At 43.8% G+C, this 24,016-nt stretch overlaps 1 protein-coding gene across 1 annotated transcript in view; it reads right to left on the bottom strand.

Moving 5' to 3' along the window:
• Positions 1 to 24,016, bottom strand: part of LOC116868158 — a 174,313-nt gene that overhangs the window by 9,393 nt on the left and 140,904 nt on the right. Inside the window, exons 36-43 of the mRNA XM_032858279.1 lie at positions 23,183 to 23,303; positions 13,662 to 13,771; positions 7,290 to 7,439; positions 6,384 to 6,437; positions 5,552 to 5,719; positions 2,238 to 2,390; positions 1,857 to 1,988; positions 1,063 to 1,215 (exon numbers count right to left, since the gene is read on the bottom strand). Of these exons, the coding sequence (XP_032714170.1) occupies positions 1,063 to 1,215; positions 1,857 to 1,988; positions 2,238 to 2,390; positions 5,552 to 5,719; positions 6,384 to 6,437; positions 7,290 to 7,439; positions 13,662 to 13,771; positions 23,183 to 23,303 (1,041 nt within the window). The remainder of the gene's footprint in view (positions 1 to 1,062; positions 1,216 to 1,856; positions 1,989 to 2,237; positions 2,391 to 5,551; positions 5,720 to 6,383; positions 6,438 to 7,289; positions 7,440 to 13,661; positions 13,772 to 23,182; positions 23,304 to 24,016) is intronic.

The following is a 24,016-nucleotide window of genomic DNA, read 5'->3' as shown; positions in this document are numbered from 1 at the left end:
ACGATGATACGTACGTTACTTAGCCTATTAATCACATAGTTGTATCTACCACAAGCTACACGTGCAGTGTCACTGAGCACTCATCACGAAATAGCAGGGAAGGGTTAGCACCAGGAGAGGGTGTGACCTAACGCTGCAATGAGTGGACGAGGGAGGTTGTAATTTTGCCTCTGGTTTGACTTCCAAAATAGCTCTGGGGAAGCCAGGTTCCAGATGGTTAAGAGGGAAAAGAGGAGTAATAATTTGGTCCTGTTCTGAAATTTTTTTATCAGTAGCACCATAGGCACCAGAAGGTCAAACTCAGTTATAATACTAATACTAATATTATTTGTATGGCGATGCTACAGTTTACATAATTATACACCATCATTCACCTGGTGCATGATAATGGAGGATATAGGGTCCGGAAGGAACAAATTATATGCTATGTTTTAAACATGCCCAGCTTTCCCAGGCTCTTCTTTAAACTGAGCTCCTCTCTCTCTAAACCTTTCTGCTTCCTTCATGCTTGGAGAGTTGGTACAGCTGTCAAGAGCTTAAACTTGGAAACACCTTTATTTTGGGGCCAGCCCCTACTGAGCAGCAACTTCTGGAATGGGTCATCCGGAAAAGACCCAAGACTCTTAGTCTGGGGAATAGTGCTGACGGGTGGGCCACACTCCGCGTGCACAAGGCTGCTGTCAATGGAAAGTGTGCTTGGAGATGGAAGGTCTGTGTCAAGGGCAGAGACCTACACCCCAAGATGCCCTCTGGGTAATAAGATCCTCAGAGAAACACACATGTACATACTACACACGGATGAATGATCTTTTGTGTGGATAGTACTTGCCCGCCTTAGCCAAATATGAACAAAAGCAAAAGCCTTTTGGCCACTCTCCTTGGTTGCTGGGCTAGAGAGGAGGGAGAAGGGAAGCTGAGGTCTGGGTGGTGGTTCTCTGGCCCTGCCCTGTGCTCGAACCAGGCTCACGTTCCAGGCAGCTACGGTGCTGTTTCCGCTCCATGTGAGGCTTTGCAGAGCGAGCTGAGAGAGAGGGAGGGACAGGGCTCCTGGGGCTCGGATACCTGGTTATGGTGCTGGTGGAGCATCCTGGCGTTGTCGGCCTGAGCCCCGGCCAGGGCCTGCCTTAGAGCCCGTAACTGTTGACGAAGTAAAACCGCTTCTTGGTCTGCCATTAGCTGGACGCTCAAGTGCTCTTTTTTACTTTGCAGAGCTTCCTGTGAACGCCCCAAACCGAGTGAGACAGGAAATAAGTTTCCTTTCCATAATTTTAGTTTCATAAGCATCTCTAGACCACTTCAGTTTTCCATGGTTTTTAAAGCTTCCAGTAGCAAGGAGCTCCCACCAGTCACTTCCTGTGTGTCTTCACTTAAGGACAGTGTGCCAGATCACAGTAAATTAAGACTTGCTGAAACACTAAGTGAAAATGTCCAAACTACTAGTATTCTGTGCTTTGGTTTCAATTTGTCTTGAGGTTGGTTTTCTATCTATTTTGTTTACTTCATTTTCCTCAGATAATCATGTTCGAGACTCAAAGATCTGCAGTGGATTTTGTCGAGGCTGCCTCAAGCCCTCGGTAAAGCCGCCCCCTCCATCCTTGCCCTTCCCTCCTGCTAAATTCTCTCTCATCTCTTCTCCCGTTTGCTTCTTTGCCATTTGCTTCGGGCTCTTTCCTGTTTCTCTGAAGTTCTGACATGTTGCCACTTCCCAAGAAAACTCCCCAATCCCCAGATCCTTTAAGAGGGTTGGACTTGTCAACCAACACCTGTACCCCCAGCAGCTCCTACCTCCAAGGAAGTCGGGCACCACCCACCTGGCCACGCCCTGCTGGGCGGGGCCTCCCTCCCCTCGCTCTCACCTTCTCCGCCCTGTTCACCTGGCGCTGGAAGCGAGCCTGCTGCACCGCCAGCCTCCAGTGGCCCAGGCTCCTCAATTTGCACACCAGCGCAGCCAGGCCGCTGCTGTCCTGCTCCAGAGCCTGCAGCTGCTCCTGCCGAGAGAAGCTCACTTTCAGAAAAGGCTGCCTTCAACACTCTTCCCCGGAGGGAAGGGCACAAATCCTAACATCAGCGCCCTGCCTTCCAGAGAATGACACGATGGTTCAGGGAGCCCCCAGCGCCCCCTTTTAAATGCCTGATGCAATGCTTTCTCGGGGGAACCAGACTGGAATGCAGAGTGAGCCCGGGGTCAGATGCTGGGATGAAATGCCGGGATCCCGTTGCTAAATGAAATCACATACTTTCGCTGGGTTTTCGTTCATTCCTTTATCAGGTCTGGCAGAGCCCCATTTCTTCTTTAGGCCCTTCAAATTGTCAATCCCTTCTGTTCTTACTTCGCCGATGAGCTCACACACTTTCTGGATCAAATTATTCTGGTTCTCATCCAGCTTTTCCTGCAAATTGCAGACTCAAGTTCAGGAAGCGCAGAGGAGGAAGAGTCATCTTGCCTTCTAAAACCCGACTTTCAGAAATGATTCTACATGGAAGAACCATCCACTCAGTTATTCCAACAGGAATTATCTGGAAGTCTCACTAGCAGCCCGTTAGCATTATCTACAATCCACAGGGATTGTGGACCCTACACTCGTTAGAGTCCAAGTTGTCAGTGCTGAGGTAAGTTGAGTGGATAGAAAAGTGGAAGGTCACAGGTAGAAAACTGAATCACCCCTCCTCTCCCAAAAGGTTGCTTGAGAATTTGAACCTAGGGATTTTTGCTATCAGGTTGACTCAGCAGAATCTGACCAGATAAAACACTATAGATGAGCCACCAGTGAGGAACTACATTAAAAATAGATAAAGTAGAGGAAGGAATCAGGCTGGCTACCTTCCCATTTAGGTTCCAGCAGAAATCTCATGACACAGCCTGTTCTGAATGGCTTATGGATAATGACTTGTGGTGGGACGGCTTGATCATCACTAAGTACAACTACAAACCCTGCATCCTTGGGTGAGGGGAGAAAGTTGGGTGTCCTCTCATCTCTGAACCACTTCCTGAAGAGGAAAGCAGGAGGATACTGTCCAGCTGGGCAGTCATGGCAAGACATCTGGCTGCTGGCCACACAGCCAAAGCTTCACCACCCACTTGGGACTACTCCTCCTGGAGTAGAACAGGGACTCTCTGATTTGGCAGGGGGGAGGGGGCATGTGGAACTAGTGTAGTTCCACATGAGAGAATCCACTAGTAGAGAATCCACTTTCCATCTAGGAATCTGGCATAAGTTAAAAAAAACTTAAGAATATTTTCAATAATTTCATACCCGAGAGATGACTTAGCAAATTCCAGACTTCACTGTCTGTTCATCCCTCTCCTGCAGTACCAGGCCCAGTGCATTTTGGTTTTGACCCTATAATATTTGTAAGCACTGATATTTTATGGATCCTTCATAAGTAGGAAGGAATCTCTGATCCTCTCTGATACCCAACGCAGAGCACTGGTGGAAGCTCCTCTCAATGGAACAACTTCAGGCACCAGCTGGAATGTTCCAGGAGAGACAATGAAGTAAGGGCACATTGGGGGCTGGATCTGGAAAACATCCGCTAGCAGGAGAGGAGGCAAGTTTGTACTGAAATTCACATTTGTGGGGTAGTTGGACTAGGCCCTGTGATGGCCCATTTTAGGCAAGGGGCCTCCGTCTTATGATGCTCAGGCAAAAAGTGACAGGCTTCCCCCTCCCCCATCCCATGCTGTGGGCACGGGGGACCCCATCACTCCTCTTCTGGATGGACGACCTTCATTGACAGTCCAGCAGCTCCCAGACACTGGATGTGAGAGACACTGGATGTGGATGGTCAGCATTTTTATACGTTGAAAACCCCTCTGAAAGTGAATTCAAATTCTGAATCTGCCCAGTGAGCCTTCAGGAGGTTCATGTTGCTACTGACACTGGGGTCTGGCCTGGCTCAGGGCACTGAACTTTCCTGTTTGGAGGGTTGCACTCAATAGACTAAACAGTGATATCAACTGTTGGGGTTTTGGAGAAGATGCCCCCCGCCCTCCCTTAGCAGCAATCAGCTATATACAGAATAATGAAACCTGACCATTCTCTTACACCATACACAAATAAAATTCTATTTCGGTGAAAGACCTCAATGTGAGACAGGAATCCGTCAAAATCCTAGAGGAGAGCATAGTCAGTAACCTCTTTCACATTGGCCACAGCAACTTCTTTCAAGACACATGTCCAAAGGCAAGGGAAACGACAGCAAAAATGAACTTCATCAAGATCAAAAGTTTCTATACAGCAAAGGAAACAGTCAGTGAAACAAACAGGCAACCCATGCAATGGGAGAAGACATTTGCAAATGACACTACAGACAAAGGGCTGGTATTCAAGATCTATAAAGAACACCTCAAACTCAACTCCCAAAAAACAAATACTCAAGTGACAAATGGGGCGGAAGACATGAACAGACACTTCTCCAAAGAAGACATACAAATGGCTAACAGAAAAATGAAAAAATGTTCATCATCATTAGCCATCAGGGAAATTCAAATCAAAACCACATTGAGATACCACCTTACACCAGTTAGAACGGCCAAAATCAACAAGACAGTAAACAACAAGTGTTGGAGAGGATGTGGAGAAAGGGAAACCCTCTTACACTATTGGTGGGAATGAAAGTTGGTGCATCAACTTTGGAAAACAGTGTGGAGGTTCCTCAAAAAATTAAAAGTAGAGCTACCCTATGACCCCACAATTGCACTACTGGGTATTTACCCCAAAGAAACAGATGTAGTGAAAAGAAGGGCCATATGTACCCCAGTGTTCATAGCAGCAGTGTCCACAGTAGCCAAAGTGTGGAAAGAGCCCTTCAATAGATGAATGGATAAAGAAGATGTTGTCCATATATATAATGGACTATTACTCAGCCATGAGAAAGGAGGAATGCCCACCATTTGCATCGACATGGATGGAACTGGAAGAGATTATGCTGAGTGAAATAAGTCAAGCAGAGAAAGACAATTATTATATGGTTTCACTTATTTGTGGAACAAAAGGAATAGCATGGAGGACATTGGGGGAAAAAAGGGTAAAATGAAAAGGGGGGGGAATCAGAGGGGGAGATGAACCATGAGAGACTATGGATTCTGGGAAACAAACTGAGGGTTTTAGAGGAGAAGGGTGTGGGGGGATAGGTGAGACTGGTGATGGGTATTAAGGAGGGCACAGATTGCATGGAGCACTGGGTGTCATACACAAGCAATGAATCATGGAGCACTACACCAAAAACTAATGATACACTGTATGGTCACTAACATAATAACTTAAAAAAAAGCAATCAGATGGCACCAATGGCAGCCGGCCGCAGAGTGAGGAAAACAGCAACTATCTAAATTGTTTAAAATTCAGTGCCTGTCATAGCAAAACAATGACAACTCATTGCTGACCCCTCCCTGCCGCAAACACTGAGCGCTGGAGAATTCTTGGGCCCTGGAGGCTCTTGTTACCACACAGCCCACTCTGTCATCCATTGCTGTATGCATGGCACCTGTGGAGGTCACTTACCCTTGGTTCCCACAGGGCCGCCCAGATGTCCGACACATGTCACTTACTTTTATGTGCAAGCACGTTGCAAACAGAGCTCGAACTAATGCTTCATATTCTTCCTGGACTTCTTTTCTGATCTGCTTGTTGAGATTCAGATTCTCCTCTTCCAAATCTGTGAGTCGAGCTCTCAGAGCAGTGATTTCCATGATCATAGCATGACTGAGCTCTGCAACCTAATGGCAGAAATACTGTTTGAATGCAAGAGAACTCAAGCAATCCAAACGGCTACTACTATGGCATAGTTCTTCGTATGTCAGGGTCAGATTTGTTCTTCTACTTTGATCTAATGAAAGAAGCAAACATCCTGTTGTACAAATATGGGTGGGAGGATCCAAGGTTGGTTTAGGGGTCTCAGAACAGTACCAGACACATAGTAGGTGTCCAATGAATGGTTGTTGAATGAATGACCCCAGAAGAGACACACTTAACACTTCTTAATTGGATACAATACTTCAGCTGTCTTCGTCTCCATTTCCAAATGGGCCTTCTTTGCACCTCAACCTAAATACCTTTTCTGTGGAATTCACTTATCCTGGCCTCAAAAGAAAACAAACGAACCCCCAACTCCAACCCAAAAATAACAACAAAAAAGAAAAATCAAAGCACTAAAAAATAACAAAAACCACCCCAAAACTAAGAATAATGCCCTTATTGCTTTAAAAAGTGAAAACACCCTCCTCAGGTGTTTCCGCAGAGTATCTTCATCAATGAGACTTCTCCGGGCCACTCTTGATGCGGGCACAAGAAAATGACACTAGAAAGTCCCCTGTCTGGTTACTGCTGAGAAGGTGGATTGCGAGCTGGGAAAGAGAAGGTTTTTGGGAAGAATGGACCTACCTGACCAGCGTTGTCTTCAGGTGGATCTGAATCTCTTCGGATGATATCTAATTCCTGAAGGGGAGAAAACAGTGCACAACCAAACTCAAACATTTATTCTTCCAGCCATGCCTCAGTTTACCTCAACATGCTCCACACACCCCCTGTTTGTGTGGATGGAGCTTCCTTTTCAGATCCCTGGGCTCCCTCTGGAGCCCTACTGCCCCTGTTGCCCCAGTGGGCTTCAGGGTGCCTAACATGAGATCTGGAGATAGCGTTCACTTCCAGATATCCACACTGATGCCGAAGACTTGGCTGTAGAGATAAGCCAAACTGGGGGTGAAGTCCAGACCCCTTGGGTATTTGAATGCTTCATTTGATTTTTTTTTCAGACTTTAGCACTTTTCTTAGGTAAAAAGTAATATTACATTGAACCTCTGATGCAATCCGTTTTAAAACAGTGTGCAATCTTGGACAGGATCCCTCTAATCCCACTGGTGGGACCTGATTTTAAGGAAGTCTCATCAGTGACACCCATGATGTGCATCCTGAGGACAGAGTTTACTCAAGGATCATGGCTTCTCTATTAGACCAGGGACAGCACAAGGTACTTTGTGTTTGCTCAGGTCAGCTATGCATTTTCCCAGGGGTAGGGAGGAAACTCCTTTGTCACCAATGTTTTATATTCCCCACTAGACACCTCCAAAGCACACAGCCTGGTGTTCCTGGGCCATCACCCTTGCAGCTGAGAATACCAGAGCCCAGGAAAACGAACCAGTGAGAGGAGACTTTGGGGGGTACTGTTCACCCGCCCTTCTTGTGTGAGAACACTCCCCTCTTCCCATTCTAGTCTCCTCTTCAGAGTGAGTCCTGGGCCTCCCTCCCCACACCTACCCCATCGCACGTCCTCTCTCCCTGGGAACATACCTGCTCTTTCTGGAAGAGCTTCTGCCGAGCGTGCTCCAACACATGCTCGTAACACATGGAGTAGCTCTCAAAGTTGCTGCGTTCTCTTGCCATCACATCGCAACCCAAGGAAAGGAGGCAGCCCTCAAAGTGGTCTTTCCTGAACGTGACCTGAAAAGGAAGGGGCATTATTCACAGCAACTCCAGCAGGAAGGCCTCACATGCCAGGGCCCACACTGCCTTGGCTCCCAGACCCAGGTCCATATCTCAGCCACGGAAAAACATGGGTTCTGGCCTTGCGAGTCTCTCTTTCGGGTCCGCTCTCAGTATTTGTAGGGCAGGAACGAGAGTACAAATGGACACCTGCATGCCACGTACCAAAGTACCCTAGATATTTAAGGGTCATAAATCAAACTAATAAACTATTAATTCTCCTACTTTGAAAAATAGATCTTCGAAGTAACTTGGAAGGCCAGGTTTGACTTAATCATTCTTGGACTACTCTGGGTTCTGTGCTGAAATGTGGTGACTTGGAGAGAGCTGGTCACCAACCTGTAGTTTACAGCACAACCCCTTGTCCTCCCACGTCTGGCCCCACATCACACTGTGGAGGGCGCTCACATGCCTGTGAACAGACAGTCCGGCTAGCTACACCCCCACACAGCCGCCCTGGACTGCCCCTCAGGCCAGCGTGTGCACACTGGCGGTAAGGTCCACTCTCCTTCTGGGGAGCAGGATCTGGAGACTCTGCAGGGAGAATTCCAGGGCGCCAGGTTCCTGAAGTGTGGTCTGGAGTGAATATCAGAGATCTGAGGGGGCATGTCCCCTTGGCTGTGAGGAAGAGCAGGTTTGGAGAAGAGCCAGAGGAGCCGTCTGGAGAATGAGCCTCTGTCGGGGCCCACTCTTGCTCTGGTGGAAGAGACATACTGCTACTCTCTCAACCGTCCCATTCCTTCCCTTTCTCGAAGAGATCCGGCACCCTTCCGAAGAGGTAGCCATTAAGGAACAGAGGAAGTCCGCCCCTCCCAGGCAAGCTTAGATTTCGGCTCTGGAGAGAAATGGGAGCCAACGTGTAGAAGAGAGGACAGATCGACCTGTGTAGGGCCTGCATGTCCCTGTGAGGGCTCATGTGTGTCTCAGTGTCTCTATCAGTGAGTGCATCTCTGTGCCTTTGTGGATATGTTTGTATGTCTGGATCTATTAGAATACATGTATATGTGTGTCTGTGTCTCTCTGTGGATGTCTCTGTGACAGTCTATATATGTCTCTGTGTCTATGTGGGTCCCTCTGTGTATGTATATACTTTATGACAGTGAGTGTGTCTATGTGTGTATCTGGGTGTCTTAGGGGGCCTGCTCCACGACCCAGCCCGCATGCGTACATGAGCTTTATCTGTAACACTTATGGGGTCAGGAGGGCTTCAGGCTCACTGGCAGGGTGCTACAGAAGTTTCTGGCTTGGGGCGGGTCCTGTGTCCCCATGAGGGCCAGTACACTGTCCTATCAGTGAACCTCAGTGCGCCCACCAACCTCCAGAGAAAGCCCAGCCAGGCTTTGCCAAGGCGAGTTACTGAGACAAGCTAGCAGAGATGGGAAACAGTGATAGAACCCAGGACGGATGGAGTGAGGAGAGTGGCTTGCACCCACTGCTGATGGCAGGGGAAATCAGGGTGGCATTTTGGAGGCCAGACTAGCTGTATCTGTGAAAAGATTTTAAAATGTTCACGCCCTTTGGCCCAGTAATTCCTCTTCCAGAACGTCATCTTTAGGGGTTAATAGAAGTGACACACAAAAATATATGTAAGCCTTTCCGACAAAACGAGAAATAGAAAGGACCAAGAGTGCCCAATAAAGGGAAATAGTTTGAATCTTTCTCACCTGTCTGTACAATGAAATACTAGACAGCCACCAAAAATCTTGTGGACAGATACATTCATTGATAAGGAAACATGTTGATAACATATACTCAAGTGAAAACAAGGACTCTATAATAAAAGGGCATATAGAATGATTTAATTTGATTTTAAAAAGTTAATGAATTAAAAAAATGATAAAGTTTGGAAGGAAATGGGCCAACATAATAATAGTAGTTATCAGTGAGGGTAAGCTAATGAGTGTATTTTCTAATACATCATATTCCTATTTTCTAATATAATCATAACATGTGTACACAATTAAGATAATTATATATGAAAATATACACCCTAATGAAAAGATAGTAAAGCTTTTGTAAAGATCAACAGCCACAGCAGCTTGGGTGCATCGAAGAGAGGCAGAATGGAAAACATAGGTGACACCCTCTGTTCATGCGGGATTTAATGAAGAGGAGCCAGGCAGTCAGGGCAAGGCACTCAGCCTCCCTCCTTCATCCCCTGGGGGCTCCTCACAGGGAGCGGGCGTGAGGGCAATCTACGCCGCTCTGGAAAATGAGCAGTAGGACAGGTGGATTTATCTTCTGACATCAAGGCAAGGGGAACCAAGGCCCTTGAGTTCTTAATAGTGGCAGGGTCAAGGCTATGTGGTTTAGTAATGACAAAGGAAATACTTCCCAGACTGAATATGATGAAAGCCTGAAACATTGAAAAGCCTGAATGTGAGACCACATTCAAGGCCATCATGATGTGGCTGGTGACCCCATCTGGTGGGCTGGGGCCAGGGCTTGGAATCAGCCACAGTGACTCACCTCTCACTGTCCTGGACAGCAGTGTCTGGACCTGAGCATGCCAGTAAGGCCTCCAACAGCTTTTAGCAGGGCAAACACTCCTCAAACCAGTATCACCATAGCTGCCATAGTAGATATAGAATCCCAAACAAGCCGCAAGGTAGACTTGAACCTCAATGGCCTTCTACCATCCCCTCTTAGCCAGAGTGACACTTTACCCAGTAAGGGGATTCACCTCTGGCTCACCAGAGGTGAAGGAATGGCCAGGACCCCCTTGAGTATCTCCGGAATCCAGAGAAATTGTATTTTGTTACTGTGTTTCTTAAAAGCTCTTCTGCAACCTACCCTTGCCTTCCTGGGTCACTAAATGTCAGCTCTGTGTCAAAATGAGGCAGGAAGTAGGTTCATCTTCCAACTTCAGGGCAGGTCCTTGGGTTCCATACACAGAGTGAAGACCATGTCCTCCAGTGGGCTGATTCCTTCACCAACAGTTAAATCTGAACTGTGATGAATGGCACTGGCTGGAAAATCACCAGATTCTTCTGGAGAGCCAGCCTGGGGTGAAGCATGGCAGGTGCTAGGCCTTGTTATCGCAAAAGTCTGGCTTTGCTGGGAGCAAAATGCACTTCTGTGGTTTGTTCTATCTTGGAACCCCTCATAATTGATCTAATATCAGGCACACACAAGGTGTTTTGATGATATTTCTAAAACCCACCTCTGGTAACAAAATGCTTCAGTGACTTTCCACTGACTCTGGGATGAAATCCAGACTCCTAAGGATTGCCTACAAGGCCATTCAGCAGCTGACCCTGTCTTCCTTTTCAATGTCCTCCTCTGAACTCTGCTATACTCCCTTCTTAGATTTCTCTGTCTTCCTTCCCCAGCCCCTCTTCATCTGGTTAATTCCTATTTGTACTTTAAGACTTGGCCCAGACAACCCCTCCTCCAGGAAGTCTTTCCTGACCATTTCTTCCCTACCCTCTAGATGGGTTGTATCTCCTGTGTATGCCGCCTTCAAAGCATTTAATGTAAAGTGCCTTTTTTGACACTTCTGTGTCACCTGATTCCATAACTTCTTTGAGGGCAAGAACTGTACGTTTTGCCTTTAATCTAATAAAGTGTCTAGGGGGGAAGGAAAAGGAGATCTATAAACACTTGCTAAATGAATGAATGACTTTTGGCATGTGAATGGAAATGGTTCTGGAATCCACACAATAGACTATTACAGTTCTGGTTTGCAGTAAAGGTCAATCTCTAACTTTCGGTCAGCATATTTGGTATAAAATTTGTGCAAGATGTTAGAACAGATTGTGAAAGACTGGTTTCCTAGAATTTGGAGAAGGAGACAAAGATCACTAGAGGCCAGTATGGATTTGAGAAAAATCAAGTCAGATGAACCTTTTCCTCAAGTAATATAATGTATGCGGTGTACCTGAGTTTCAGCAGGAGATCTGGAAAAGTTCCTCATGATATCCTGGTGGTCCGATGGAGAACATAGGCTAGGTGACAGTACAATAGGTGGGCTGCTGGCCATGGAACGACTATGCCCAAAGAGTGTGGTCAGCCTGAAGGGGACCCCCAGGGAGGTAGTACAGGGCTTGGGGACCTGTCCTGACATACACTCTTAGTAATGACTTGAATGAGGAGACTGTGGGCAGGCTGACATGAGCCTAGGAGGGAGAGAGAGTACGCTGGATGATAAAAATCCAGATTTTGAAGGATTTCAAGTTCAGACTGGACGAAACTGAGTAAGAACAAGGCTAATAATAAGGCAGCAGCAGAATGTCTGAAGGCAACGTGGCTTCAGGTGACTGTCAGCCTAATGATTCATCCATGACGTGGCTGCCAATACCAGGACGCTCACGGCATTAATCAAAGCAGAACATGCATTAACAAGTACGCTTTCCACCTGGTCAGATGATCTTGAACTTAGAAGGGACCGACCAGGATGGGAAGGCTGCTCATATAAAGTGAGTGAAGGACATGAAGGCAGTTTAGTCTGAAGAAGAGACGTCAGGGCTCATGTCCTCTGCCCAGAAGCACCCAGGTGAGGGTGGGGGGAGCACGGTGCCTGCTCCCTTTTCCAGTTCATGTGCCCTGGCTTGGGTTGCACCCATCTGGAGGAAGGGGTAACCCATGGTTTGTAACCCACCACCCAGAGGGACACCCCTTTGGGTTTGTGCTACTAGAGCAGGTCCTTCGTTGTAATTTTACTGAGGCTTCACACACGCCTCTGAGCTGCAGGGGCCAAAAGGAACCACTTCGACTCCCTCATCAGAATACACAGGACCACGTTTGAGTATAAGTGAGAGCTTATATGAAATACGTATCAATCATCAGGCTCTAAGGAAAAACTTGTCCCCAATCAAGCTGGTGAATTCTCTACCTCATAACTAAAGACTCAAGTGTTTATTATAAAATTATGGGGATGGGCCGCCTGGGTGGCTCAGTAGGTTAAGCCTCTGCCTTCAGCTCAGGTCACGATCTCAGGGTTCTGGGATCGAGCCCTACATCAGGCTCTCTGCTCAGCAGGGAGCCTGCTTCCCCTTCTCTCTCTGCCTGCTGCTCTGCCTACTTGTGATCTTCTCTCTCTGTCAAATAAATAAATAAAGTCTTTTAAAGAATTGTGGGGAATATTTTAAGAGCTTAGAAAAATGTAACTTGGAGAGAAATGTTGTTTTAAAAAATGAAGCATGTTTTGCTAAATCAGGTTTTTAAAAAATGGTTGAATTTCAAAGGCAACTGGAGTCATAGCTACCTAATGAACTTATGCTTCATTTAATGATCCTGAAAGTTCTGCTATGGTCATATATCCACAGAGGCTCTCTTATTCTTTTCAACACTGTTTAGAGTTAGTTAGGTCAACAGTTGACAACTCCAAGGACTTGTGTGTGTACATTGTATGTAGTAAATACATATGATTGTTAAATATATATTATATACAGTTATTATGGATTCAAATATATATACAAACACAAAAAAAATTGTTGATACTGGTTTCCTTTGTGGAGATGTGGGGATGCTATAGCAAGGGAGGGGTGGGAATGTTACCGTTTCTGATCATTTGTTTGTTTGTTTGCTTGTTTTTTTGTATTGTACATTTCAAAAATGTTTTCTAGGTAGTGGAATCATAGGCTGTTTTAGTTTCTCTCGTCTAAATCTTCTATATTAAAAAACCAACCCAGGGTGTACCTGGGAGGCATAGTCCGTTAAGCTTCGAACTTTTGATTTCTGCTCAGGTCAAGGTCATGATCTCGGGTCATGAGATAGACTCCTCACTGGGCGTGGAGTCTGCTTGGGATTCTCTTTCTCCCTCTCCATCTACTTCTCCTCCCTCACTTGCGTGTGCACACACACTCGTGAGCTTTTGCTCTCAAAAAAATTTTAAAAATAAAATAAAATAATAAAATTGAAAATAATAAACACAGGAAATGTTGCTAAAACAACTTATTCATCAATAAACTCCAAGGTTACTTTTAAAAAACTGGCCAAATCTGAAATTAACCAACATGCATATTCTAATTTTTCTCCCATAATTTATTAGGAATCAACCTTTTTCCAAAATGAAAATAATGACAAGTGATTACTACTTTGAGTTAAGCCTCAGAATTTCTATCTTTATTCTGAGGGAGTAAGGGAAGCATTAGGAAATGTGTTAAAGGGAAAGTCTTCCTTAATTTGATTTCTGTTACGATAAAACACACTCTAAAATGATTAACTTTTCATACATACCTCTAGTCCACCATCCTGGTAATTTTCCATTAATCTCTGTTTGAATTTTTCAACTATTTGTGGCCTGTTAATGGAAAAGTTTTCTTTCATGACATGGTGCTTCCAAAGGTCTAGGGGGAGAAACATACCAATTGTAGTATCATGAAACGTTGAAAAACAATTAATGGCTATTCTCTGAGATATAACACTGGACACAAGAAGCTGTTTTTCCAAATACACAAAAACTAATGGGTGAGGCAGGGGGAGGGGAGGAGGTGGTTGAGGTCACAGAATCCTCCAGAACATAGATATAAGGAAGATCTCTAACAAGATCTCTAATGAAAAGATTTGGAAAAGTACCTCTATAGCCCAGTGAACAATATTCTGTTATCATAATTAAAAATTCCAAATCAAATGTTACTATTGATCCAACACAATATCTATTTTCATTAAGTCCCTACATGCACAGTTATTTACAGTAGCATTATTTAGGACAGCAGTATCTTGGAAGCAATACATAAACTGTGGTATGTCCTTCCAATGGAATAACATGCAGCTATAAAAAGGAGAGAAACTTTTCCGTGTATTGATATGGAAAGAACCACAGTTTGTTATATGAAAAATGCCAGGTGAAGAACAGTGAGTATAAAGATATTCTTATCTTTTATGAGAAGGATATGATAAATATATTCAAGGAGGGTCTATCCCCTCAAGCCTATTCAAGATGATCACTCCAGAAATACAGCATTCTCCAATATCACTTCTCCCCTCTATCCTGGGTCATTCACAATAGCACACATTATTTCTCCCACCTCATAAAAATCCTTCACCCCACAACAGCTGTCTTTACTGTCTGTGACTTCTCTCAAAATTCTTCTTAAGCCTGCTGAGAAGGCTTAAGAAGCTTTCTCCCCCACCGCTTCCCTGAAACTGATTTTGTATCAAGTACCAGTGACCTCAGCATTACTAAAAATGTTCATTTTACTTGAACCACTGCTTTACCAGAAGCATGACACATGATTTGTCATATTCCTCTTGCTTGAGAAACTTTTATTACTAGACATTGGGATACCACTCTGTCCTAGTTTTCTTCTTGTTGTTTGATCCCTCTTGGTCCCTTTTGCTGGTTCTTCTTTTCCCCTCCCCCACTCCAGCTCTTAATATGAGAGGGTCCTCAGACTCAGCCCTTGGTTTATCTACCTTTTTTTCTACCTATGCTCACTTTCTTTGCTATCTCATTTGGTCTCATGGCTAAATATCATCCATATGCTGACAACCTTCAAATTTAGATCCAATAGTCACTTGGCATCTCTTCTTAGATATCTAAAAAGCATTTTATTTTATTATTTTTTATTTTTTATTAACACATAATGTAGTATTTGTTTTAGGGGTACAAGTCTGTGATTCATCAGTCTTACACAATCCATAGCACTCATCATAGCACATACCCTCCCCAATGTCCATCACTCAACCACCCCATTCCTTCCCTACCCCTCCCTCCAGCAACCCTCAGATTGTTTCCTGAGATAAATAGACTCTTATGGTTTGTCTCCCACTCTGGTTTCATCTTGTTTCATTTTTGCCTCCCTTCCCCTATGATCCTATGTATTGTTTCTCAAATTACTCAAATCAGTGAGATCATATTATAGTTGTCTTTCTCTGATTGACTTATTTCACTTAGCATAATACACTCTAGTTCCATCCATGTCATTGCAAATGGCAAGATTTCAAGTTTTGATGGCTGCATAGTATTCCATCATATATATACCACATATTTATCCATTGATCTGTTGATGGACATCAGACATCTAGGCTCTTTCCATAGTTTGGCTATTGTGGACAGTGCTGCTATAAACATTGGGGCGCATTGTCTAAAAACATTTTAAATGTCATTTGGGCATAAATAAATTCTTAATCTTCCCTCCCTAACTTGCCCTCTTAGCTGATGGCAATTCTACTTTCCCAATTTCTCAGGTCAAAAATCTTGGAGTTCTCATGGACTCTTCTCTTTCTCCCACATCCAACACACAATCCATTAGTGGTTACTTCAATAATATGCCCCGAATCTGACCACTTAATACTTCCACTGCTCCCAGCTTTGTTTGACCACCATCTCCCATGCTCGGATTCTTGCATTAGCCTCCAAAGCAGCCTCTCCCTTCTTCCACCCTTTTCCCTTTACAGTCCATTCTCAACACAGCAGCCAGGGAGATTCCATTAAAATATGTCATATCAGGGATACCTGAGTGGCTCAGTTGGTTAAGCATTGACTCTTGATTTCGGCCCAGGTCATGATCTAGGGGTTGTGAGATCAAGCTCCAAGCTGGGCTCCATTTTCAGCAGGGAGTCTGCTTGAGATTCTTGCTCTCCCTTCCCTCTCCCCCTCCCCTAAATGAATAAATACATCTTTAAAAATAAAATACGTCAGATCAGGTCACTCAAAATTTGGGACAAGTTCCCCATTACATTCAGAGTAAACACTAAGAGTAGTCCCTGTATGATCCATCGTCTTTTCATTATTCTTCTCTGGTTTCATTTCCTAATACTCTCCCTCACTCTCTCCACTCCAGCCATACTTGGGTCTTTCTGTTCCATAAACATGTTAGGTATGCTCTGCTTAGGTCCTCTGTGTGGGCTTCTGGATGGACTGTTCTTTGTCTGTTTTATCTGTCTGCCCAGACAGCCACATAGCCAACTCCCTCATCACCTTCAAATTTTGCTCAATATATCACTTTCTCCATGAAGTCTATCCTGACCACCCTATTTAAAATTACAGTGTGCCTTCTTCAAACCTCCACACCACCATCCTCCTTACTCCATTGTTTTCATATTTCTTGTGTTTATTGCTTATTATCTGCTGATTTCCTTCTAGATCATAAACTCCACAAGAGTAAGGAGTTTTGCTCCATGAAAGTAAGGGTGTATTCCCCAAACAGTGCCTAAAATATAGTAGTATGGTATATCCTAGGGGCTCAATAAATAGATATTGGATGAAAGAATGAATTAGTATATGCATAAAGAAACACCAATAGTATATATTAAAAAACGAATAAAAATGGTTACATGGGATGATGAAAGGGGGTCAGTGGTGGCAATGAGATCTCTACACACATATATTTTCATATTGTTTTGAGTTTTGAACCAGGTGAATGTATTAGCTGTTAAAGAGATCAAACTTAAAAATAATATGACAGTGCTGAAACTGTGGGACTATGTCAATGCTGCTTAACTTCCATATGGAAGAGAAAAAAAAAGCACATGTATATGTTTAATTATGTTGGGTATGGCCTACTTCCTTGTGCATGGCCTGAGGGGAGTCTGGAAACAAAGAGAAGCCTATGGAATCAGAGGTAGAAGCCAACCCCTGCCCTTCCCCCTTTACTGTTATGGGGGTGCTGGTCAACAGCAAGAGTACACACAGGGCCACACCCTGTTCCCAGCTGTTTCTAATTTCAGATATGATTTCCTACTCATACTTTCATTTTTCTGACAGAGACTTGGTGCCCACAAGAGGAAGCATCCAACACAATCCAGCGCAATCCTCTCAGAAATGTGGCTATGACAGAGCAAGAGCCCCTGGTATGTGCAATTATCTTATTTATTGGGTGGACCTGATTTTGAAAATGGGGTTCCAGAATTCTTCTACTGTTGACTATTTTCCGTCATGAACATATAAATCTGACTTTGTTTTTCCCTTAGGATAATAAACGTGAGTAGACCTAACACCATTGTCCTGGCATGGTTGGAGTGGAAAATCCAAAAGAGTTAATGTGTCTAGAAGTTCGCACTTCTTAAGATGTTTAAGACCTTTTTAAGTCTAAGCTTTGACAAAACAGAGCTCATGCACATTTCAGAAAATTTTCAGACAAGAAATTGGATACTTTTTCCAGGGTACATTGGCAGTAGGTCTCTGGCTCATGGAAAAACCTGGTGAGGGAACACATCTGCCACACATTTCTGGTTTGGGGGCCATCACCTGGCAAATGCCCACAGAAGTGGTTTTGGGTTTAGCTCTGGGCTCAGCTGAAAGTATTTTACCAAAGTGCTGGGAAACCTTCCCACCATGCTTCTTCCTCATGAGTTCAAGTTCAAGCACACAAGTACTTCTGTAGCCAGGAGTCATGGGAAGCCAGGGAAAGTAGAATTCATCCAAGAGAAGTAATTCCTGGCCAAGTGGAGTTGGTAGTCTCCAAATGGGTCTCCATATCAGTGTGTGTGTGTGTGTGGTCATGGCTTCTTTAAGATGAAGCAGTTTTTGACGGCAGCATGGATGTGGGAAGGAGACAGCACACTGGAGGTTGAATTAGGGTTTTGTTTTTTCCTCTCACTCTGTTCCCAGGTCCTTTGACTGGAGGAAACTTTGACTCCCTGCTGGCCAAACCACTTCCCCTCTCTCCCTCTATGAACACTCTCCCTACCCTCCAGTCAGCCTCCTCCATCTAGGAAAGTCATCTTGGTTTCATACATTTCACTTCTCTAATACAACTGCTAACCTCTGCCTGAGTGACTCCTGGGTCCTGAGCCAAGCAGAACTGAAACTTGAAGGCATCCAACTGCCAACCAACATTCTCCTGACCTGCTGGCAGTCCCCGCAAAAGTGGGTAGGTTGAAATCTTATTTCTTCAACCATATGTATGTATATATTTTGTACTCCTGTGTTTCTCAAACTGCTCCCCAGAACACTAGTCCCTTGAGTTGACAATATATATTCTTAAGGGAAGAAAAAGATTCTGTGGTCAAATAAATTTAAAGAATGTTTCAGTGGGTAGGGGAATGGGGTATTAAGGAGGGCACTTGATGTAATGAGCACTGGGTGTTATATGCAAATGATGAATCACTAAACTCTACCCTGAACCTAATAATATACTATATGTTAACTAACTTGAATTTAATTTAAAAATTTAAAAATAAAGAACATTTCATACTCTCTCTTCTGGAACTTTATAGTGCGCACTATCATAGTAAAGGCTCTGAGAAGGTCTGGAGCAAAGAAAACCTTTTTAACATTATTTACCACAAGTTTCCCAAACTTGTTTAGGTAAAAAAAGAAAACAAAACATCCCCCTCTCGCCCCCTAACCCTTGTGAAACACAGAAGTCCTTTCCTTACAATCAAGACTAAGAGTAGGTTTGTTAATCAAAAGAAGTCTGTTAAACCAGAGAATCCTTTTAAAAAATGACTTGCAGTAACTTGACATTTTAAATATTTAACTTAAAAACATTTAACTTAAAAATATACAAATATACAAACATTTGCCAATTTTCTAACATAGAACTTAGGCTTTTTCTTTGTATGAACCCACTCATTGGAGATCTGTACTATCTTTCTTCTAGAAACCATAACACATTGTGTGGTTTTCTAGTGTGTGGTTTTATTGGTTTGCTTGTTTCTTTTTATGGAAAGAAAACTAAAAGATCATAAAACAGTCCAAATGTATCCTTTTTTTTAGGGCAGTTTTAAGTTCATAGAAAAATTGAGCAGATAGTACGGAGACTTCCCACATACCATGCCCTCTCTACCCCAACACACAGCCTCCCCAACTATCAACATCCTACACCAGTGTGGTATGTTTGTTACAACTGATGAGTGTACGATGACATGTCATTATCACCCAAAGTACATAGTTTACGTTATGGTCCATTCTTGGTGAAGCTATGGGTTTGACGAATGTGTAATTGGCATCTCTCCATTATTATATTTTCATACAGAATAGTTTCACTGCCTTAAAAATCCTCTGTCTTCTGCCTGTTCATCCTTCTTTCCCCTCTAAACCCTTGGTAACCACTGATCTTTTTATTGTCTCCATAGTTCTGCTTTTTCTCGAAAGTCATATATTTGGAATCATACAATATGTAGTCTTTTTAGGTTGGTTTCTTTCACTTTGGGAATATGCATTTCTATCCATGTCCTTTCGTGGTTTGATAGTTCATTTCTTTTTAGCACTAAATATTATTCCATTGACTGGATGTACCACAGTTTATGTATTTCAACTTGGTCTTTATAGGACAGATCTCTTTTTGTACTCCCATTTCATTGGCTTATATAATACTTAATTAAATTACTCAAACACAATGACAAGCAAAACTGGCATGAACAGGTTTGGAACAAACAATGATCAATGATGCTAGGTAAACATAGGTAACCCAAAGACTATGATTAGTGAGTATTTTGCCAGTTTATGTTACCAAGGGAATGGAAACTTTAGGTTCAAGCAAAACATTTTTGTCCACTTACTGTTAACATGTGTATATTTATGTTTTTCTAACTGCCTACAATAATATCACTGGTTAATATAGTATGATATGCTTAGGGTGAAACTCACCAGCAAAGAGAATGGATCTCAATCCACATTCCTAAAAGTTTTCTTGACTTTTTAAATTATTTTTCTGCTTCTTATCAGATGTGGTTATCTTTTTAACCTCATAATGTAACTGACAATAAGCACGTACCAGGATTACAAGCGTCTCCACTATTCTTAGTGCTTGCTTGTGGATTGCCTCAAAGTGATCATTTTGAGACACCTCGGTGTGGAATGTGACATGTGATTTCTTACATATGGATTTCCTCTATCTAGAAGCTTTTTTTTTTTTTTTAGATTTTATTTATTTATTTGACAGACAGATCACAAGTAGGCAGAGAGGCAAGTAGAGAGAGAAAGAGGAGGAAGCAGGCTCCCCGCTGAGCAGAGAGCCTGATGAGGGGCCCAATCCCAGGACTCTGGGATCATGACCTGAGCTGATCATGACCCCACTGAGCCATCCAGGTGCCCCTATCTAGAATATTTAATATTTAATATTTTCTTCCCACACCCCTGGGATATAGATATTCCACTTTGGAGATGGCTGACCTTATAAAAGTTCAGAGAAATTGAGAAAATCAATTAAGAATGACTTCAATGCCAAAATGTCAAATATGGGGAACAACAGAGCCTTTCTGAATCAGTGGAACTCAGCTCTCTGCTAAGCCAAGCCCTGAGACTTAACAAGGATGTCTGGAGTGACTTTTTAAAGTTCTCAGAGGAGCACCAGATCAGCTCCGACAAACTAGCACTGGACCAGGTATGGCTGCCACATTTTCAGATGCTCCCTGATAGACTGGAAACTCATTCAGAAATTATACAAGAAGATTAAGCTCTAAGACAAGGTGGGAAGGAGTGGGGGAGACAGAGAAGTATTGGAGGGTTTCTTTCTGGCTGCTAATAAATATGGACACCAGAGTTGGCCAAGAGGGAGAGAGAAGACCCTGAGGGAAGGACACGAACTTGGGAGATCCCCTGGATCTCAGTAATTTCCATTCCCAACTCCTTCTCTAGAAACTCCCAGTGCCAAGCTAACCTTGACTGCAAAAGGTGGTCTCTGCATGAAGAAGTGGCCCCTGTTGGAAGCCCCATTCACTATGGTGGCTTCTTGCTGCTGAGATGCACAGTAGGTGGGTGGGCATTCCAAGGTTTTAATGCCTTCTTTGAAGGTTCCCGGTCCACAGAGGTCTCAGGAAGACTACAATGAAGAAATGTCTATAAAAGCACCCCTGGGACACAGCAGGGACTCCATCACTTGCCCTGGTGGAACGCACTACAGTAGGACCCCCACATCGAGTCATGCCACACAGACCAAAACAAAACCTGCAATAACAAGACATCCTCACTATTGGCATTTGTTTCAAAAGTCATGAGTGTAGAATGTGAAAACGAGCTTAGAATTGGCCAGCACACTGTAGCCAAATGTTGGTAATATCTACCTTACCACCATTAACAATAACTCTACCTCCCCTATGCCTGACTCCCACCAGCCCCTTACTGAAGGATCTTTCCAAGCACAGCCGAGGAGCACCCTGCCCCAGGCAGCACACAGCAGAACTGCAAGGCCAAAATGCTTCCTCCCTTCCCCCACTATCCGGGTGTCTCATTAAACCACAGCCTGAAACACGCAGAGGGTTGCACCTGCTGGGTGCCTGAGGATTTTCTCCCAAGACTTGAAGGGAGCCACCTGGATGCAGCAAATGAGCACAGACAACGAGTGCTTTGTGTGTGGTGACATCCCCAGTCGAGAAGTGGCTTACCCTCTCATTGCATAGCCTTTTCCCAAAGCCCTATTTCCAGAATTCAGTTACTCAAAGCACTGATAAGAATGACAATGTCTTAGGTGAGGACCTAGATGATTAATGCACATTACAATGTCTGTGGAATTTGTCTCAAAAGGAAGATCTAATTTAGTTTGCTAATCAAACAACTTCTCTGTCATTTAAAGGTTGGGGATTTTCCTACAGAATTAGTAGGAGTCAGGAGTAGACATCGAAGTGTGGATAGGATCAGCTATGTAATCTATGGCACTCTGTGCAAAATAAAAATACAGGGCTTCTTATTGAAAAAGCAGGGGGAAAAAAGCATCCCTAGAGGTACTAAGACACAGTGGTTTCTTTCTTCTGCAGTCCCTCTCTTGACCTGTCATGGTGTTTTTACTCGTTTTTAATGCTGTGCTCCCCAGGCACAGGAATGCTTGTGAGGCTAGTGCAACCCTCACAGGCACGCAGGGGATCCATCCTGTGCCGGAAGCATGAATGTGTGTGCAGTTGCTGCCTGGTGGCCCCATGCCCTCGCTGGGGGCAGAGAGGTGGAGCCAGGCAGCTTTCCCTCCTGGGGGCCCGCTATGGACAGGCAACCCTAAGGGTATTGTAACCTCCATTCCAGGGTATTGTATGAATCTCAGGATAGGCAATAGGCTTGCTTCCACTGAGTTACCCATCAGACATACCATGATGTTTCCAGACTAGGGTCCTTGAGATACCACTAGGTACACATATCCTGATATTCCTCCTGATCAGGTCCCCAGTAGAGTGGAGGGCAGTGGTAACTCCTGGGTGGGAATGCTAGCGGGGAGGTGTTTACGGTGCCAGAAAGCAGAAGAGTAGGCAGCTGAGAACCCCTCTCGGCAAGGTGAGGAGGCAGTAAGAAGTGGGACTATGTTTAAGACCAAGTCTCTAAGTCCTTAGTGCACGCTCCATGGACTCACAAAACACAAATTCTAAGCTAAAATCAAGAGTTTCAAGATGGTACCCATAAAGCATGCAAACCAAAGTACTCCTGTAAGTGCACTGATCACATGTCCATGGAGTGGTCCTGACTTTAGACTTCAGATGAAAGGAAGTAATTGCGACTGCCTTCCCACCCCAAATACATGTATTTGTAAGATTTTGACATATATGTCATATATATGTATTTTATACACACACACACAAATATATTACAAATAAGAAAAGCTTATGTGTTTTGCCCATTTCAACTTTATTTCGGTTATGAGGGAATCAGCAGAGTTGAGATTGAACTTAACAAATGTTTTCTATTTAAAAGACTTCAAGTGGAAGGAAATATGTCAAAGTGTTAATAGTTCTCTCTGAACCAAGGTGTTAAAAAGTAATTTTTATATCATTTTCTGGACATTGTGGTAATTTTTTTTACCGTGAAAATGACATATGGATTGCTTTTATAATTAGGGAAAAAATGAATAAATGTTATTTTGTGAAGTAATAAAATAAACATACTTTACCTGTAGGGAGAGTATACATCTTCTTCGATTTTTCTGATACAACCAGTGCTATCTCTCTGTTAACTTTTCTTAATACTTCTTGGATCATATGAATTTCAAGATTTTCCAGAAGTTTCTGAAGCTAGAGTCAGAGGTTTAAGAGTCACTTTCTACATTCAGCTTACACTTTGAGATCCTGAGTCAAATTCCTACAGAAGGGTCTGGGGCTATGTCCTGTTCTTCAGCTACTCTCTCCCAGGGAGAAGGAAGGGTTCCTTTCTTGGGTTTCCAAGTGCTTCTGCAAGGGTAGATACACCTCTTTAGAGACCAACAGCTTTTCTCCTGGCCCACATCCCAGTTGATAAAATACAACCCTTTTGTACCAAGTCGTGCTAAATTGCAAAGTGCTCAATGTCTGAAGTGACCTCATGTATATTGGGGGTTTCTGAATGTGGGCAGGGATTTCATGAGTTGTTATTACAAGAGAAACCCCTCAGCCTGAAACTCAATTTAGATATTAAGGAGGATTTCATGAGAATATTTTAAAATCCAAACATGACTAGGAGAAAACTCTCCCAATAACCATGTGCCCTTACCCATTATGCTTGTAGAGCCCATGTTTCTCCCTGTCAGAGGACCCCAAGTTCTAGAGAGAACCAGGGCTCAGAAGGGTAAACAATGGGCTTGGGACTGGGGTCCCAACATTGTGTGTTGCAGGGGTGGGGGACGGGTAGCCACTGAATTCTTGATCTTCAGGGGACACTTCCACTGACACTCAAGCAGCTAGAATTTTTGCTTGCCTGTTACCATAACAAGGAGAACACAGCCTTGCCTGTTACAGACACAAGGGAACAC

Source organism: Lontra canadensis, unplaced genomic scaffold, assembly GCF_010015895.1.
Source record: "Lontra canadensis isolate GAN:19392208 unplaced genomic scaffold, GSC_riverotter_1.0 scaffold14, whole genome shotgun sequence".
Lineage (NCBI taxonomy): Eukaryota > Metazoa > Chordata > Mammalia > Carnivora > Mustelidae > Lontra > Lontra canadensis.
The sequence above is the reverse complement of the archived record's forward strand: the minus strand, read 5'-3'. Positions and strand labels throughout refer to the sequence as shown.